Source organism: Lithobates pipiens, unplaced genomic scaffold, assembly GCF_037356315.1.
Source record: "Lithobates pipiens isolate NorthernLeopardFrog02 unplaced genomic scaffold, aLitPip1_a1.2 Scaffold_27, whole genome shotgun sequence".
NCBI classification, from domain to species: Eukaryota; Metazoa; Chordata; class Amphibia; order Anura; family Ranidae; genus Lithobates; species Lithobates pipiens.
Window position 1 is genome coordinate 76,211,606 of NW_027507788.1, and position 17,015 is coordinate 76,228,620.

The 17,015-nt window shown below is 43.5% G+C and overlaps 1 protein-coding gene across 2 annotated transcripts in view; it reads left to right on the forward strand.

Moving 5' to 3' along the window:
- The window catches only part of PNKP (polynucleotide kinase 3'-phosphatase), a 603,977-nt gene that overhangs the window by 459,145 nt on the left and 127,817 nt on the right, over window positions 1-17,015 (forward strand). For both annotated transcript variants that reach the window (XM_077457083.1, XM_077457082.1), the window contains exon 12: window positions 115-211. In XM_077457083.1, coding sequence (XP_077313209.1) covers window positions 115-211 — 97 coding nt within the window. The remainder of the gene's footprint in view (window positions 1-114; window positions 212-17,015) is intronic.

The window sequence follows — 17,015 nt, forward strand, 5'->3', positions numbered from 1 at the left end:
CGAATAAAATATAAATTTGGAAAAAAAAGTGCTGAAGAAAATATATCAATGTTCTGAGTAAATAAAATGAATACAGTATTTTAGTTTGCTGATGTAATCTTGTTTTGTTAACAGAAAAAATTGGATCCAAATGGTCCACTCTATGAACCTCCGTCTGCCTCTCTGGTGTCGTCTTCTACAGAAGTTGTGGTGACTATTGGCTTTCCTGGAGGTAAGCTTTGTCACAGATATCATGCTGATGGTGTGGCAGAATTGGTGTTTGATACATAAAATACATGCATAAAATGCTACTCACTAGCTATTTTTCATTAACCAGTAGCTGACCTGCCGCAGCGCGGTCAGATAACTCTGGGAGGGTGTACTAAGATGACCTCCCAGAAACGTGCGCACCCTGGAATGTCCGTGACTGTCGGGTCTCCCAAACACAGTGTGTCACAGATCCAGGGGAAAGGTCAAATTACAGCGGCCCTTTACCACGTGATCGCGCCATCCAATGATGGCGCGATCCCTTGTAAACGAACCAAAGGATGTCCGGTTTTGGCTCCTCCCCTCTCCTTATGTCGATCAGTACAGTGTGTGAGGAGAGGGGGGAGGCGGCTGCAGCAGCGCTGTTGGCTGGATCTGAAGTGCCCACAGTTCTGATATGTGCTCATCCCTGACACATGCATCTATCTATGCTCCATGGGTCATCCATGCTCCGTCCACGGGTCACCCATGCTCCGTCCACGGGTCACCCATGCTCCGTCCACGGGTCACCCATGCTCCGTCCACGGGTCACCCATGCTCCGTCCACGGGTCACCCATGCTCCGTCCACGGGTCACCCATGCTCCGTCCACGGGTCACCCATGCTCCGTCCACGGGTCACCCATGCTCCGTCCATGTCTCCTTCATGCTCGGTCCATGGCTCCTTCATGCTCGGTCCATGGCTCCTTCATGCTCGGTCCATGGCTCCTTCATGCTCGGTCCATGGCTCCTTCATGCTCGGTCCATGGCTCCTTCATGCTCGGTCCATGGCTCCTTCATGCTCGGTCCATGGCTCCTCCATGCTCGGTCCATGGCTCCTCCATGCTCGGTCCATGGCTCCTCCATGCTCCGACCATGGCTCCTCCATGCTCCGACCATGGCTCCTCCATGCTCCGACCATGGCTCCATCCCCATTCATGGCTCATCCGTGCCACATCGGTACTCATCCGTGCCACATCGGTACTCATCCGTGCCACATCAGTACTCATCCGTGCCACATCAGTACTCATCCGTGCCACATCAGTACTCATCCGTGCCACATCAGTACTCATCCGTGCCACATCAGTACTCATCCGTGCCACATCACTATAAAGTGGGGGGGGGGGGGAATAGGCTTGGCGCTATACCATTTAGAATTAAAAATTTGAAATTCAGATACGCAATAAGCAAGAAATTTCCAGCGTGCTGGATAATAAAATGAAATAAAATTAAAATTGAAAATAAATATGTGTTACCAACTAGTATAAATGTGCCTGTCAATGGGTGTCAACAAACGATTATTATATCTTAGAGACCCTAAATGTCATAGAAATCATAAATGAATGAGCCATAAATCAATTAAAACAACATGCAGTTTCTAAATGCCAATAATAAAGTGCAAGGTGCCAGTGAACAAATAGTGTTAGTATAAATACAATCCCTAGTATTGTAAAAAGAAACTATAAAGGTAGGAAGTGAAAATCAATAGTATGAAAATTGGAATATAAAAAATAAAAAATATATATATGTATATATATATATATGTATATATATATATATATATAGTCCGATTATCTATTCCACATGTCGGATCTTAACATGGTGCAACTGTGATTAAAGGTGCGTATAAAAATAATTACATGAAGATAAAAATACAAAAAGTGGCCAGACAGCATACACCTCTAACTCATACGGCGAGACAGCCGAACGGGATCTTTCCTTCCTTTCCTTTTAAAGCATATACGAACGGATGTTTGTGAGTAATTTTGTCTATTTAATAAATACGAATTTTTAAAAACATACTACACCATGGATATGCCTCTTACTCATTACATATAATCGAGCACGGCATACGAACGGAGGAACGAGGGTCTCCCGGAACCACAATAGAGGCAAGCCAGAGAGCAACACAGTGGCTGATACTGTGAAGGCTGATCCACCCCGGACGGGGTCATAACTCTGGTGAGAGCAATTGCATAAGTGGTCACAGAGCACCGGGAGCAACAGTTGAAGTCACCTTCCCTCTTCCCTTCACCTTCACTTATAGAGGATACCCCACTATTTTACCACCATTTTTTTCATTTTTTAGGACACCATACTTTGGGACATTATTTACCATCATTTTTATCTCATTTTCTATTTTTACTTTTTATTTTTATATTTTAAATTTTATCACACTTTTTCACTTTTTGTATTTTTATCTTCATGTAATTATTTTTATACGCACCTTTAATCACAGTTGCACCATGTGAAGATCCGACATGTGGAATAGATAATCGGACTATATATATATATATATATATATATATATATATATATAATTTTTTTTTTTTTTTTTTTTTATATTCAAATTTTCATACTATTGATTTTCACTTCCTACCTTTATAGTTTCTTTTTACAATACTAGGGATTGTATTTATACTAACACTATTTGTTCACTGGCACCTTGCACTTTATTATTGGCATTTAGAAACTGCATGTTGTTTTAATTGATTTATGGCTCATTAATTTATGATTTCTATGACATTTAGGGTCTCTAAAATATAATAATCGTTTGTTGACACCCATTGACAGGCACATTTATACTAGTTGGTAACACATATTTATTTATTTTCAATTTTAATTTTATTTCATTTTATTATCCAGCACGCTGGAAATTTCTTGCTTATTGCGTATCTGAATTTCAAATTTTAAATTCTAAATGGTATAGCGCCAAGCCTATTTCTCCCCCCCCCCACTTTATCTCTTTGTTTCCACCCCCATTGGGTTGAAATTAAAATAGGGGCCGCTCTTACCCGAATCACAATCCATAGCGCGACCTAAACCCCCTCGCGTGCCACATCACTACTCATCCGTGCCACATCACTACTCATCCGTGCCACATCACTACTCATCCGTGCCACATCACTACTCATCCGTGCCACATCACTACTCATCCGTGCCACATCAGTGCTCATCTGGGCCACATCAGTGTCACATTAGTTTTCATCCGTGCCACATTAGTTTTCTCATCCGTGCCACATCACTACTCATCCGTGCCACACCACTACTCATCCGTGCCACACCACTACTCATCCGTGCCACATCACTACTCATCCGTGCCACATGCCACATCACTACTCATCCGTGCCACATCACTACTCATCCGTGCCACATCACTACTCATCCGTGCCACATCACTACTCATCCGTGCCACATCACTACTCATCCGTGCCACATCACTGCTCATCCGTGCCACATCAGTGCTCATCTGGGCCACATCAGTGTCACATTAGTTTTCATCCGTGCCACATTAGTAATCATCCGTGCCACATTAGTTCTCATCCGTGCCACATTCGTTTTCTCATCCGTGCCACATTCGTTTTCTCATCCGTGCCACATTAGTTTTCTCATCCGTGCCACATTAGTTTTCTCATCCGTGCCACATTAGTTCTCATCCGTGCCACATTAGTTCTCATCCGTGCCACATTAGTTCTCATCCGTGCCACATTCGTTCTCATCCGTGCCACATTCGTTCTCATCCGTGCCACATTCGTTCTCATCCGTGCCACATTCGTTCTCATCCGTGCCACATTCGTTCTCATCCGTGCCACATTCGTTCTCATCCGTGCCACATTCGTTCTCATCCGTACCACATTAGTTCTCATCCGTGCCACATCCATGCCACACCAGTGCTCATCTGTGCACATTCTTTTTTAGATTGTAAGCTCTATTGAGCAGGGCCCCCTGATTCCTCTTGTATCAAATTGTAATGTCTGCCTTCATTTTGTTAAGCGCTGCGAAAACCGTTGGCGCTATATAAATTCTGTATAATAATAATAATTCATGCCACATCAGTTCTCATCCATGCTACATCAGTGCTTATCAATGCCACATCAGTTCTCATTCCATACCACTACAGTGCCCATCAGTGCTCCTCCATGCTCGATCCGTGGCTCCTCCATGCTCGGTCCGTGGCTCCTCCATGCTCGGTCCGTGGCTCCTCTATGCTCGGTCCGTGGCTCCTCTATGCTCGGTCCGTGGCTCCTCCATGCTCGGTCCGTGGCTCCTCCATGCTCGGTCCGTGGCTCCTCCATGCTCGGTCCGTGGCTCCTCCATGCTCGGTCCGTGGCTCCTCCATGCTCGGTCCGTGGCTCCTCCATGCTCGGTCCGTGGCTCCTCCATGCTCGGTCCGTGGCTCCTCCATGCTCGGTCCATGGCTCCTCCATGCTCGGTCCATGGCTCCTCCATGCTCGGTCCATGGCTCCTCCATGCTCGGTCCATGGCTCCTCCATGCTCTGACCATGGCTCCATCCCCATTCATGGCTCATCCGTGCCACATCAGTGATCGTCCGTGCCACATCAGAGATCGTCCGTGCAACGTCAGAGATCGTCCGTGCCACGTCAGTGATCGTCCGTGCCACGTCAGTGATCGTCCGTGCCACGTCAGTGATCGTCCGTGCCACGTCAGTGATCGTCCGTGCCACGTCAGTGATCGTCCGTGCCACGTCAGTGATCGTCCGTGCCACGTCAGTGATCGTCCGTGCCACGTCAGTGATCGTCCGTGCCACGTCAGTGATCGTCCGTGCCACGTCAGTGATCGTCCGTGCCACGTCAGTGATCGTCCGTGCCACGTCAGTGATCGTCCGTGCCACGTCAGTGATCGTCCGTGCCACGTCAGTGATCGTCCGTGCCAGTGATCGTCCGTGCCAGTGATCGTCCGTGCCAGTGATCGTCCGTGCCAGTGATCGTCCGTGCCAGTGATCGTCCGTGCCAGTGATCGTCCGTGCCAGTGATCGTCCGTGCCAGTGATCGTCCGTGCCAGTGATCGTCCGTGCCAGTGACCGTCCGTGCCAGTGACCGTCCGTGCCAGTGATCGTCTGTGCCACGTCAGTGATCGTCCGTGCCACATCCATGACACATCACTACTCATCCGTGCCACATGAGTGCTCATCCGGGCCACATGAGTGCTCATCTGGGCCACATCGGTGTCACATTAGTTCTCATCCATGCCACATTAGTAATCATCTGTGCCACATTAGTTCTCATCTGTGCCACATTAATGCTCATCTGTGCCACATTAGTTCTCATCCGTGCCACATGAGTTCTCATCCGTGCCACATTAGTGCTCATCCGTGCCACATTAGTGCTCATCCGTGCCACATTAGTGCTCATCCGTGCCACATTAGTGCTCATCCGTGCCACATTAGTGCTCATCCGTGCCACATTAGTGCTCATCTGTGCCACATTAGTTCTCATCCGTGCCACATTAGTAATCATCTGTGCCACATTAGTTCTCATCTGTGCCACATTAATGCTCATCTGTGCCACATTAGTTCTCATCCGTGCCACATTAGTTCTCACCCGTGCCACATGAGTGCTCATCCGTGCCACATGAGTGCTTATCCGTGCCACATGAGTGCTCATCCGTGCCACATTAGTGCTCATCCGTGCCACATTAGTGCTCATCCGTGCCACATTAGTGCTCATCCGTGCCACATTAGTGCTCATCCGTGCCACATTAGTGCTCATCCGTGCCACATTAGTGCTCATCCGTGCCACATTAGTGCTCATCCGTGCCACATTAGTGCTCATCCGTGCCACATGAGTTCTCATCCGTGCCACATGAGTTCTCATCCGTGCCACATGAGTGCTCATCCGTGCCACATTAGTGCTCATCCGTGCCACATTAGTTCTCATCCGTGCCACATTAGTTCTCATCCGTGCCACATTAGTTCTCATCCGTGCCACATTAGTTCTCATCCGTGCCACATTAGTTCTCATCCGTGCCACATTTTTTTTTTTCAGAGCAGTTGAAATTGCATGGAGGGCCCAAGAAAATGTCTGCCCAGGGTCCTATCAATAGTAAAGACGGCTCTGTGCGCACCAAATAGCACAGATCATACTATTTATTAAAAGGCAGTAAAAAAAAAAAAAAAAGAAGAATCCAAGCATACTGGCACAAATCCGCATGAAGTAATCACCTGGGACCAACATCACTAACCTATTCAGGAGGTTCCTAATAAATACCAGCAAGGGTAAGGTCCCCCCTGTGTGGTAAAACCTAGCTTGTCATCCCAGCAAGGATAGGCGCAATGGCCATACAAATTCTCCCAGCAGACTGTGCTCTTGTGAATACACACAGCCACTGATGTGTTGCAAGACATGACACTTCATCAGAGTGAGGGCCACATTAGTTTTCTCATCCGTGCCACATTAGTTCTCATCCGTGCCACATTAGTTCTCATCTGTGCCACATCCATGCCACACCAGTGCTCATCTGTGCACATTCTTTTTAGATTGTAAGCTCTAATGAGCAGGGCCCTCTGATTACTCTTGTATCAAATTGTAATGTAACTGTAATGTCCGTCTTCATTTTGTTAAGCGCTACGAAAATCGTTGGTGCTATATAAATCCTGTATAATAATAATTCATGCCACATCACTGCTTATCAATGCCACATCAGTTCTCATTCCAGGCCACTACAGTGCCCATCAGTGCTACTCCATGCTCGGTCCATGGCTCCTCTATGCTCGGTCCATGGCTCCTCCATGCTCGGTCCATGGCTCCTCCATGCTCCGACCATGGCACCGCCATGCTCCGACCATGGCTCCGACCATGGCTCCATCCCCATTCATGGCTCATCCGTGCCACGTCGGTGATCATCCGTGCCACGTCGGTGATCATCCGTGCCACGTCGGTGATCATCCGTGCCACGTCGGTGATCATCCGTGCCACGTCGGTGATCATCCGTGCCACGTCGGTGATCATCCGTGCCACGTCGGTGATCATCCGTGCCACGTCAGTACTCATCAGTCCTCATTCGTGCCACATCCATGCCACATCACTACTCATCCGTGCCACATGAGTGCTCATCTGGGCCACATCAGTGTCACATTAGTTCTCATTCATGCCACATTAGTAATCATCTGTGCCACATTAGTAATCATCTGTGCCACATTAGTTCTCACCCGTGCCACATTAGTTCTCTACCGTGCCACATTAGTTCTCACCCGTGCCACATTAGTTCTCACCCGTGCCACATTAGTTCTCACCCGTGCCACATTAGTTCTCACCCGTGCCACATTAGTTCTCACCCGTGCCACATTAGTTCTCACCCGTGCCACATCAGTTCTCACCTGTGCCACATCCATGCCACACCAGTGCTCATCTGTGCACATTCTTTTTTAGATTGTAAGCTCTAATGAGCAGGGCCCTCTGATTCCTCTTGTATCAAATTGTAATGTAACTGTAATTTTGTTAAGTGCTGCGCTATATAAATCCTGTATAATAATAATAATAATTCATGCCACATCAGTTGTCATCCATGCCACATCAGTGCTTATCAATGCCACATCAGTTCTCATTCCATGCCACTACAGTGCCCATCAGTGCCTCACAAAAGTGCAATAGGTAGTCAAATTAGATTTGAAATGTATGTCCCTAGCACACCTCATGGTGCTCCCTGCATGTTGGGCCTCTGTATGTGGCCTGGTTGTGTAAAATTCTCACATGCGGTATCACCATACGAGTAGCAAAATATATTTTGGGGTGTCGTTTTTGGAATGTACGTGTTGTGTGTTGGAATTTTCTTATAAACTTTGTGTAAAAAAAATAAATAAAAAAAAGTTTTCATTTTCTTTCTACATATTCCAAAAACTTGAGGAAAAAAATGACATGTTCAAAAGACTCATTATGCCTCATAGATTATACGTTGGGATGTTTCATTTCAAAATGGTGACATTTTTTGGGGATTTCCATTGTCCTGGTACTCCAGGGCCTTTAAAAGTGTAAGAGGTAGTCAAGAAATTAAATGTGTAATTTATGTCCCTGGAACACCTGATGGTGCTCATAAGGTTTAAAAACACCCACATTTGAGTAGAATTAAGCCAGCATATCAGCAATATTCTGTCATCCAGGTGTTAGTCCTCTGTTATAGATCCTGTGTCCCCGTGTTAGTCCTGGTGATGCTATAGGTGTTCGACACTTCCGGATTGTTGGAACGCAGAAGAGGCACACTCCGTGATTCACGGCACAGCGCTGTTGACCTCACTTCCTGGAGCGATGCGGGCCGTGCTCGCAATCGGAGCATGCATGCTCCTTCGTCAGGCTTTGCTGGTGGCCATGTTGGAAGTGGGAATATATGCTTAGGGCTAGATAGTGATTGGACAGAACATTTTGTAACCATGGAAACACCTGTAGCACCACCAGGATTAACACGGGGACACAGGATCTATAACAGAGGACTAATACCGCCAGCCCTTGAACTCTCTTTACATCCAGGAACGTGCGGGTGACAGAATATTATTGCTGATATGCTGGCTTAATTCTACTCAAATGTGAGTGTTTTTAAACCTTGTGAATAAATGGTTTTACTGTACACGCTGCACTTAGAGGGCGCCGTCCTTTCTTTGTTGCAGAGCTCCTTCTAGCTTTTTTTTTTTGACTGGCAGACCTCTATGATTTCAGCATCATATATCCTCACTTGGATTCATTTTTGGACTTATTATTTGGACTTGAATTCTGTTTACCTATTGTTATTCCACCCCCCCCCCTTTTGCCCCCTCTCCCAATCCCATTCCACTAGGTATTTTACGCCCGGCTGCTTTTTGTACATCTATAGTTGTTGTTGTTTTGTACATCTGTAGTTGTTTTTTAAATAATTAATTTGTCATTTATGTATAGAGCTGTAACCGCTTCAGCCCCGGATCATTTTGCTGGCCAAAGACCAGACCACTTTTTGCGATTCGGCACTGTGTCGCTTTAACTGACAATTGCGTGGTCATGCGACGTGGCTCCCAAACAAAATTGACGTCCTTTTTTTCCCACAAATAGCTTTCTTTTGGTGGTATTTAACCTTTTTTTTTTTTTTTTTTTTTTTTTTTTGGGACTGCGACATTATGATGGACACATCGGACATTTTTGACACATTTTTGGGACCATTGTCATTTATACAGCAATCACTGCTATACAAATACAGTGATTCCTGTGTAAATGACACTGGCAGTCAGGGGGTTAACCGGTGGGGGGCAGTGTAGGGGTTAAGTGTTCCTAGGGGTGTGTTACTAACTGTTGGGGGCTGGGCTTTCCTTTAGTGAACACTGATCTCTGCTCCAATCACATGGAGCAGAGATCAGCGTCACTTGTTGCTAGGCAGAACGGGAAGATGCTGTTTACAGCGGCATCTCCCAGTTCAGCCGTCCCGTGAGATGATCGCGGGTATGCCCGCGGCGATCGAGTCCGTGGGACCCGCGACCGGACTCATGAGGGTCCTGACCAGCACTCGAGTGCACCGCCGGCAGCGTGCTCGCGATGGCAGGGCAGCATTTAAAATTGGACGTACCTGTACGCCAATATGCCTGCCCGTGCCATTCTGCCGACATACATCGGTGTGCACTGGCTGGGAAGTGGTTAATCTGTGAGCGCCAACTCTTTCATTGTCTGTAAAAGTCTCACACAGGTGGTATCACCATACTTGGAAGGAGTAGTAGAATGTGTTTTGGAGTGTAGTTGCAAGTATGCATATGCTGTGTGTGAGAAAAATAACCTGTTAATATGACAATTTTGTGAAAAAAAGACTCATTATGCCTCATAGAATATATGTAGGGGTGTAGGAAAATATTACAACTGAAAAAAACTCACCATGCCTCTTACTAAATACCTTGGGATGTCTACTTTCCAAAAAAGGGGTCATTTGGGGGGTATTTGTACTTTCCTGGCTTGTTAAGCTGGATTCACACCTATGCATTTTTTGTGCTTTTTGCATCGGACCCTGAAAAGTATAATCATCCATACAGTATGTACTCAGTACTTGGTTTGGGCGCCTTTTCCAGCAATTACTGCCTCAATGCGTAGTGGCATGGAAGCTATCAGCCTGTGACACTGCTGAGGTGTTATGGAAGACCAGGATGCTTAAATAGTGGCCTTCAGCTCTTCTGCATTGTTCGGTCTCATGTCCCTCATCTTTCTCTTGGCAATGCCCCATAGATTCTCTATGGGGTTCAGATCAGGCGAGTTTGCTGGTCAGTCAAGCACAGTAATCCCACAATCATTGAACCAGGTTTTGGTGCTTTTGGCAGTGTGGGCAGGTGCCAAGTCCTGCTGGAAATGAAGTCAGCATCCCCATAGAGCTTGTCTGCAGAAGGAAGCATGAATAAAATATCCTGGTAGATGGCTGCATTGACCCTGGGCTTAATGAAGCACAGTGGACCAACAGCAGCAGATGAAATGGCTCCCCAAATCAACACAGACTGTGGAAACTTCACACTGGACTTCAAGCATCTTGCAGTCTGTGCCTCTCCATTCTTTCTCCATACTCTGCCTTAGTTTCCAAATGAGATGCAAAATTTTCTCTCATCAGAGCCACTGAGCAACAGACCAGGTCTGTTTCTCTTTAGCCCAGGTAAAACGCTTCTGACGTTTGTTGTTCAGGAGTGGCTTGATAAGAGGAATACAACATTTGAAGCCCATGTCCAGGGTCCGTCTCTGTGTGGTGGCTCTTGATGCACTGACTCCAGCCTCAGTCCACTCCTTGTGAAAGTCCCCAACACTTTTGAATTGCCCTTTCCTGACAATCCTCTCCAGGCTGTGGTCATTCCTGCTGCTTGTGCACCTTTTTCTTCCACACTTTTCCCTTCCACATAACTTTATTTGAATGTGCTTTGATACAGCACTTTGGGGACATCCAACTTCTTTTGCAATTACCTTTTGAGGATTTCCCTCCTTATGGGAGGGTGTCAATGATGGTGTTCTGCACACCTGTCAGGTCAGCAGTCTTTTCCATGATTATGATTCCTACTGAACCAGACTGAGAGACCATTTAAAAGCTCAGGAACCCTTTGCAGGTGTTATGCCTTAATTAGCTTATTAGAGTGGGACACTTTTCTTTTTCAAATGTTTTTATTGAGATTTTTAGCAGAGTTAGTTACAACAAGGGTTACAAAACAAAAAAAAATAATATATAGTAATAAAAGTAACATACAGTATAATGTAGTGACAGGGTTTTCTCAGCACAATATAGCATAGAAACAAATAGTCCACAATAAAGAATAAAGTAGTATTCCCAAGTATCTAATATTCATAGTCCTAAAGGGACTCGAACAAGAGTAAGTCTCTTAGAACTTGTATAATAAAGTCTGTAATATAATTATTGTAAGATTTATAAATAGCGATATGGATAATGGGCACTTCTGGACCCCAAGACACCCCTCACAGGGAGTACCTAGGCCAACATCCTAAAGGAAATTCAAACACAGTAGTTATCTTTTATGAAGGAAAATAAAGATCTATTCTTACTCCGCAGCTCAATTCAGATAAACAGACATGTGATATATTTGTCACTTTGTTATGAAATTATTTTTAAAGCCATCCAAAAAATATTAAAATGCACAGGAGTTCTTTCTTCTATATGATTAAAGAATCAGCATTATCTAAATTGTGGAAGTATAATTTGTGTACCATGTACTCCAAGGTTCCCATAGTTGTTGTTCCTTAATATATAGGGATTTGTCATTAGGAAATAACAATTCGTAGAAGTGGTGGAGTTGGGTTAATTCTATAACTTCTGTCATAGTAGGAAGAGAGTCAGTTTTCCATTTTCTAGTTATGGATAGTCTCGCAGCTAAAAGTATATGTGTTACTACTTTACGATATTATTTGGGAATCGTATGTAAATTCATATTCAGAATGGCTAGTTCTGGTGAAAGTTGAAGGACAATACCTGTTACAGAAGTGAGTAAATGGGAGATTGCCTGCCAGTAGTTATGTAAGCTTGGGCAGTCCCACATAATATGAAATAGGGTCCCCAATTGGGTACAATTTCTCCAGCAATTAGGTGACGAGTTCCCCTTAAATTTTGCTAGGATATGTGGAGTCAGGTATTGTCTTTGAACAATTTTTTGTGCCAATTCCCATAGTGTAACACATGCAGTGGCCCTATATATGCTTCGTAGGGAAGCCATCCATTGTTTAATTGAAAAGTCTTGCCCCAAATCTTGTTCCCATTTAAGGAAGGAAGGTAGTTTGCTGGGTATGTTTTTTTCCCCTAGAATTGGGTATATTGTAGCTACTCCTTTCTGTGAGGTGGCATGGTTATTGAGGAAAGACCATATTTTAACCGGGATTGAAGCTCTGAGTTGTGGATTGTGTAGCAGACACTTTTCTATTTGAATATATGTAGATCGCTCAGAATTCGGAAGCTGTAATTCATTACTTAACTGAGAAAAATACTTTAATGAGCCCTGTTGGAAGAAGGAACCAAGTTTGATATCCCGACCCAAATTCCAGTCGTGTATTTGTACGCCAGGAATTAATGTTGGTATGATTGTTAGAGGAGGGTTTAACACCGTGATTGGAGTTTTATCCCATTTGTATGTGATGATTCTCTGCCAAGAGTGTAGCGTCGCTTTCACCGTTGGTGGGTATTGAGCTGTAATTGTGGACTTAATTTTCCTACTAAGTAACCAGAATTGCATATTAGACTGACGTGTGATGTCTTTCTCAATTTGTCCCCATAAAGTTTTAGGAGTAGGCAAGAACCATTCTTGCAATTGGGTCAAAAGAGTTGCATCATAATAATCCTGTAGATCAGGTACGGTCGCACCACCTATATTTCTATGTTTAATTAGTATATGGTATGCGCAATGGGATTTTTTGCCATTCCATCGATATTTTCCCAAACTGCTTTGTAAGGATTTAAAGTAGTATTTAGGGATACATATTGGAAGGGACCGGAGTTGATATAATAATTTTGGTAAGGTCATCATTTTGAAAGCTGCCAGGCGACCAGCCCATGTAAATTAGAATTTACGAAGTGTTGTCAGATCTGTTTCAAAATGTTTCTTAAATGGTAAAAAGTTTGTTTTAAATAACTGTTTTGTTTTGTTAGTGAGAGTGATTCCTAAGTAAGAAATCCCCTCGTCTTTCCAGTGGTAGGGGTATTTATTAGACAATAACTGCCTGGTTGTGTTATCTAATCCTAGGTCTAAAATATGGGACTTGGTTTCATTGATTTTATAATATGATGCTGCTCCAAATGTCGTTAGTATATTTTGGAGATTCGGGAGAGATGAAATAGGATCAGACACTATAAGCACTATGTCATCTGCGAACAGACTTATTTTATTATCTATTTGCCCAATTTTTATACCAGATAGTTTTGTGTCAGATCGTATACGTTCTGCTAGAGGTTCGATGGCTAAATTAAATATTAAAGGAGATAAGGGGCAACCTTGTCTTGTTCCATTTGAGATGCCAAAGGGCCTAGACATCATATCATTTGTGTATACTCTCGCTGAGGGGCCCTTATACAGTGCAAAAATTGCCGATAAAATATTTCCATGAAAGCCGAATTTTAAAAGCACTGATTGTAAATAACCCCAATGGACCCTATCAAATGCCTTCTCTGCATCCAAAGAAAGGAGCAGAGAAGGCGTTCGATGTCTCTCAGTGAAGTGTATAATATCAATCAGACGTCTTGTTGCATCTGAAGATTGTCGACCTTTAGTAAAGCCAGATTGATCTTTGTAATGAGGTCTGGTATGTAGTTCATCAGTTGATTCGCTATTGCTTTGGCGTATATTTTGATGTCAATGTTCAATAATGAAATCGGTCTGAAATTTTGGGGAGCGTTGGCATCTTTGCCTGGTTTCGGCAGTGTTAAGATCAAGGCCTGAAGCATCTCAGCCGGAAATTCTGATTTGGATGCCGCTTCGTTAAAAAGTGAGCATAAGTGGGGAGCCAGTATATCTCAAAGTAATTTATAGTATTCTCCTATCATTCCGTCTGGGCCCGGAGATTTATTGTTGGGCAGGGAGTCTATAGTTCTAGCAATTTCTTCCACTGAAAATGGGACGTTAAGATCAGAGATTTGATCAGTAATGATGGGAGACTAATAGTATCTAAGAAATCACTTATTATCTTTGGGGTAGGTGTGGGAGTTTGAGAATCATCTTTAAGATTGTAAAGGGAGCTATAATAACAGCTAAATGCATTCGCTATGTCTTGGGGGTCTTGCAATTTTTCTCTAGTAATAGGGTGGTATAGATATGGAATCTTTGATTTGGAATATCTGCCTTTGATCCGAAGTGCCATGTTTTTTCCTGCTTTGTTGCTAGTGTGGTAATATTTAGCTTTAAGTTTTCTAGTATGTTTTTCAAATGTATCCAATAAAGTCGTTCTGAGTTCCTGTCGTAATATTTGTAGTTTCGTTTTCAGTTGTTGTGATGGGTGACATTGGTTTTGGGAATCTAATGTTTTAATGTCAGCAGTAAGTTTCTCAATGAGTTTCGTTTTATTTTTCCTGAATTGAGCATTCAGTTGCATTAGGATTCCCCTACTAAATGCTTTATGAGCACCCCATAGGGTGGCGGAGTCTGACACCGATCCCACATTATATTTAAAGAATTCAGTTATCTGGTTTTGTATAGCTGTAGCATAGGTAGGCATTTTGATAAGATATGCATTTGTTCTCCATAGAAAATGGGTCGTTTGAGAGTGTTTAGGTAGAATAGTCATACTAATTGGGGCATGATCAGTCCAAGTGATGGGTGCAATGTCCGACTCCCTCACCCGCTGCAATAACCACTTATCCGTAAAAATATAATCGATACGAGTATAGGTATTATGTACCAGGGAATGATATGTGTATTCACGATCTCCAGGATGATGGCATCTCCATACATCATAGAGATCGCTTTTATTCAAAAAAAATTTAAGTGCACAGTTGGTTCTGGTTTTGGGATTAGAAGTGTCTAGTTCTTGTTCGTGTATTGTTTTGAAGTCTCCGCAAATTATTAAGGCACCTTTTCGGCATTTACCTATTTTTCTCATCAGGCCATTCAGAAAATGGGATTGCCTTTTATTAGGCGCATACACATTTACCAATGTAGTAAGTGTATTATCAATGGTACATATTAATATGAGGTATCGTCCATTGGTATCTACAATAGATTCATGTAATTGAAAATTAACTGAATGATGTATGGCAATAAGTACTCCTCTTTTTTTCTGTTGGCCTGATGCTGTAAATATGTGAGGAAAGTTCTTATGGGTGCAAGTGGGAATAGCACCTGTTTTGAAATGGGTTTCTTGTATACACAATATTTGACATCGCTGGGTGTTAGCCATTTGCCACATCAACGCTCTTTTTGCTGGATGGTTAAGACCATTAGTATTTAAAGATATTAACTTTATACTCATAAAAGGATATTGATAAGATGGAAAAAGTAAGTACATACTAGCCTGATAATAGATTTAAACTCTACTTCCATGTGAACAATCTGTAGTCTGAAATCACTATGAATGTCCAAAAATTTAGTGACTGAAAAGTTTTGATTCAAATTTTGTAGGTTCACAACATACCTGTCCCTTTGAATGCTATGAGTTGTGTATAGGATACTGTGAAGAAAAAAATAAAAGTAAAAGCACAAACAAAAACATTAAACTTAACTTGCAGTGGTAAACATTTCAATGTATACTGCAACATTAGAATGGGGAATTAGTTCAAAGGTCAGCTGTTCCAAAGATTTAGTATCGCACGGCACGGCGGGCAAGCTGATAGATCGGTTTCCTATAGATAGGATTGTATTTTGACCGGATCTAGTCAATGAAAGCTAATGTCATTGTGGCGTAAGTTTCTCCGGATTCTTCTTAGCTCCGATAGGTGGAGTTGGTTCGGGGATAATACCCCATGCGTGAAGTAACTTAATGCCTTGTTCCACAGAAGTGATTGTATGGTAGGTGTCGTTCTTCTGTATCAGTAGTTTAGATGGTTGTTTCCAACGGTATTCAATTTTATGATTACGCAGAGCTTTTGTAATCGTGGAAAGTTGTCTTCTCGTATCTAGAGTATGTTTAGACAAGTCAGCATAAATCTGGATTGTATTATATGGTTGTGGAAGTTGTCCTAGATGTCGCACTTTATATAGGATTTGTTCTTTAACATGGTAGAAGTAGTACATCACGTGGTATCTGTGGAGTGAGAAATGACGGTTTCGGAATCCGATGGATATGATCAATTGTGAGCTCTAGGGTGGTATAGCTGGCAGCAAGTTGGAGAATAAGTCAGTGGCATATTTTTTAAGATCAGACTGCTGTATATTTTCAGGGATACCCCTGATTTTGAGATTGTTCTTCCTTGAGCGGTCTTCTATAGAGTTCTCAATAGTGTGTACTCTTTCACCTAAGGAGTTCACTGCTTTAGAGAATTGATTTGTGAGTTGTAAAATATCCGTATGAAGCGAAGTATGTAAAGTTAATAGCATTTCTTTTAATTGGCTGTCCAGAATAGGCTGGTTATTAGTGGGGAATGCGGCTATAGGCGAAACTATAGGAGTTATGACTGTGTTATCTTGACTAATATGAGGTATTTTATGGCTTACCTCCTGGCCTGTGAAATCCAGTTTGATACGAGTTTTAGCCGGGCTGCGACATGTAGGGCTGAGGCAATCTTCCTCATGAGGAGATTCCAGATGTGTTTTGTGAGGTGATTCTTCTAGAGCAGCATCAGGCATGGCAGTGTAGTGCGCTCTCCCTGAGGAGACTGTTGCTGGTACAGCAGCTGTGAGAGGATCTGCGCCATCTTTTTTTCTCCCTCCCGCTGACTGAGAGGAGAATGTCATTAGTTTTTTTCATTTTCCGTTCGTCTTTCCGCTTTTTCGACATCACCTTCGGATTCAGGAACTCTTCCGTCGTCTGTTCGTATCTTTTTTACCGATATTCGCTGTGAATTGTCGCTAATATGCCCGTTCGTGTCACCGAGCTCTCTCACAGAGCTTCCATTCAGCTTGTGCGCTGGCCACGCCCCTCCCCTAGA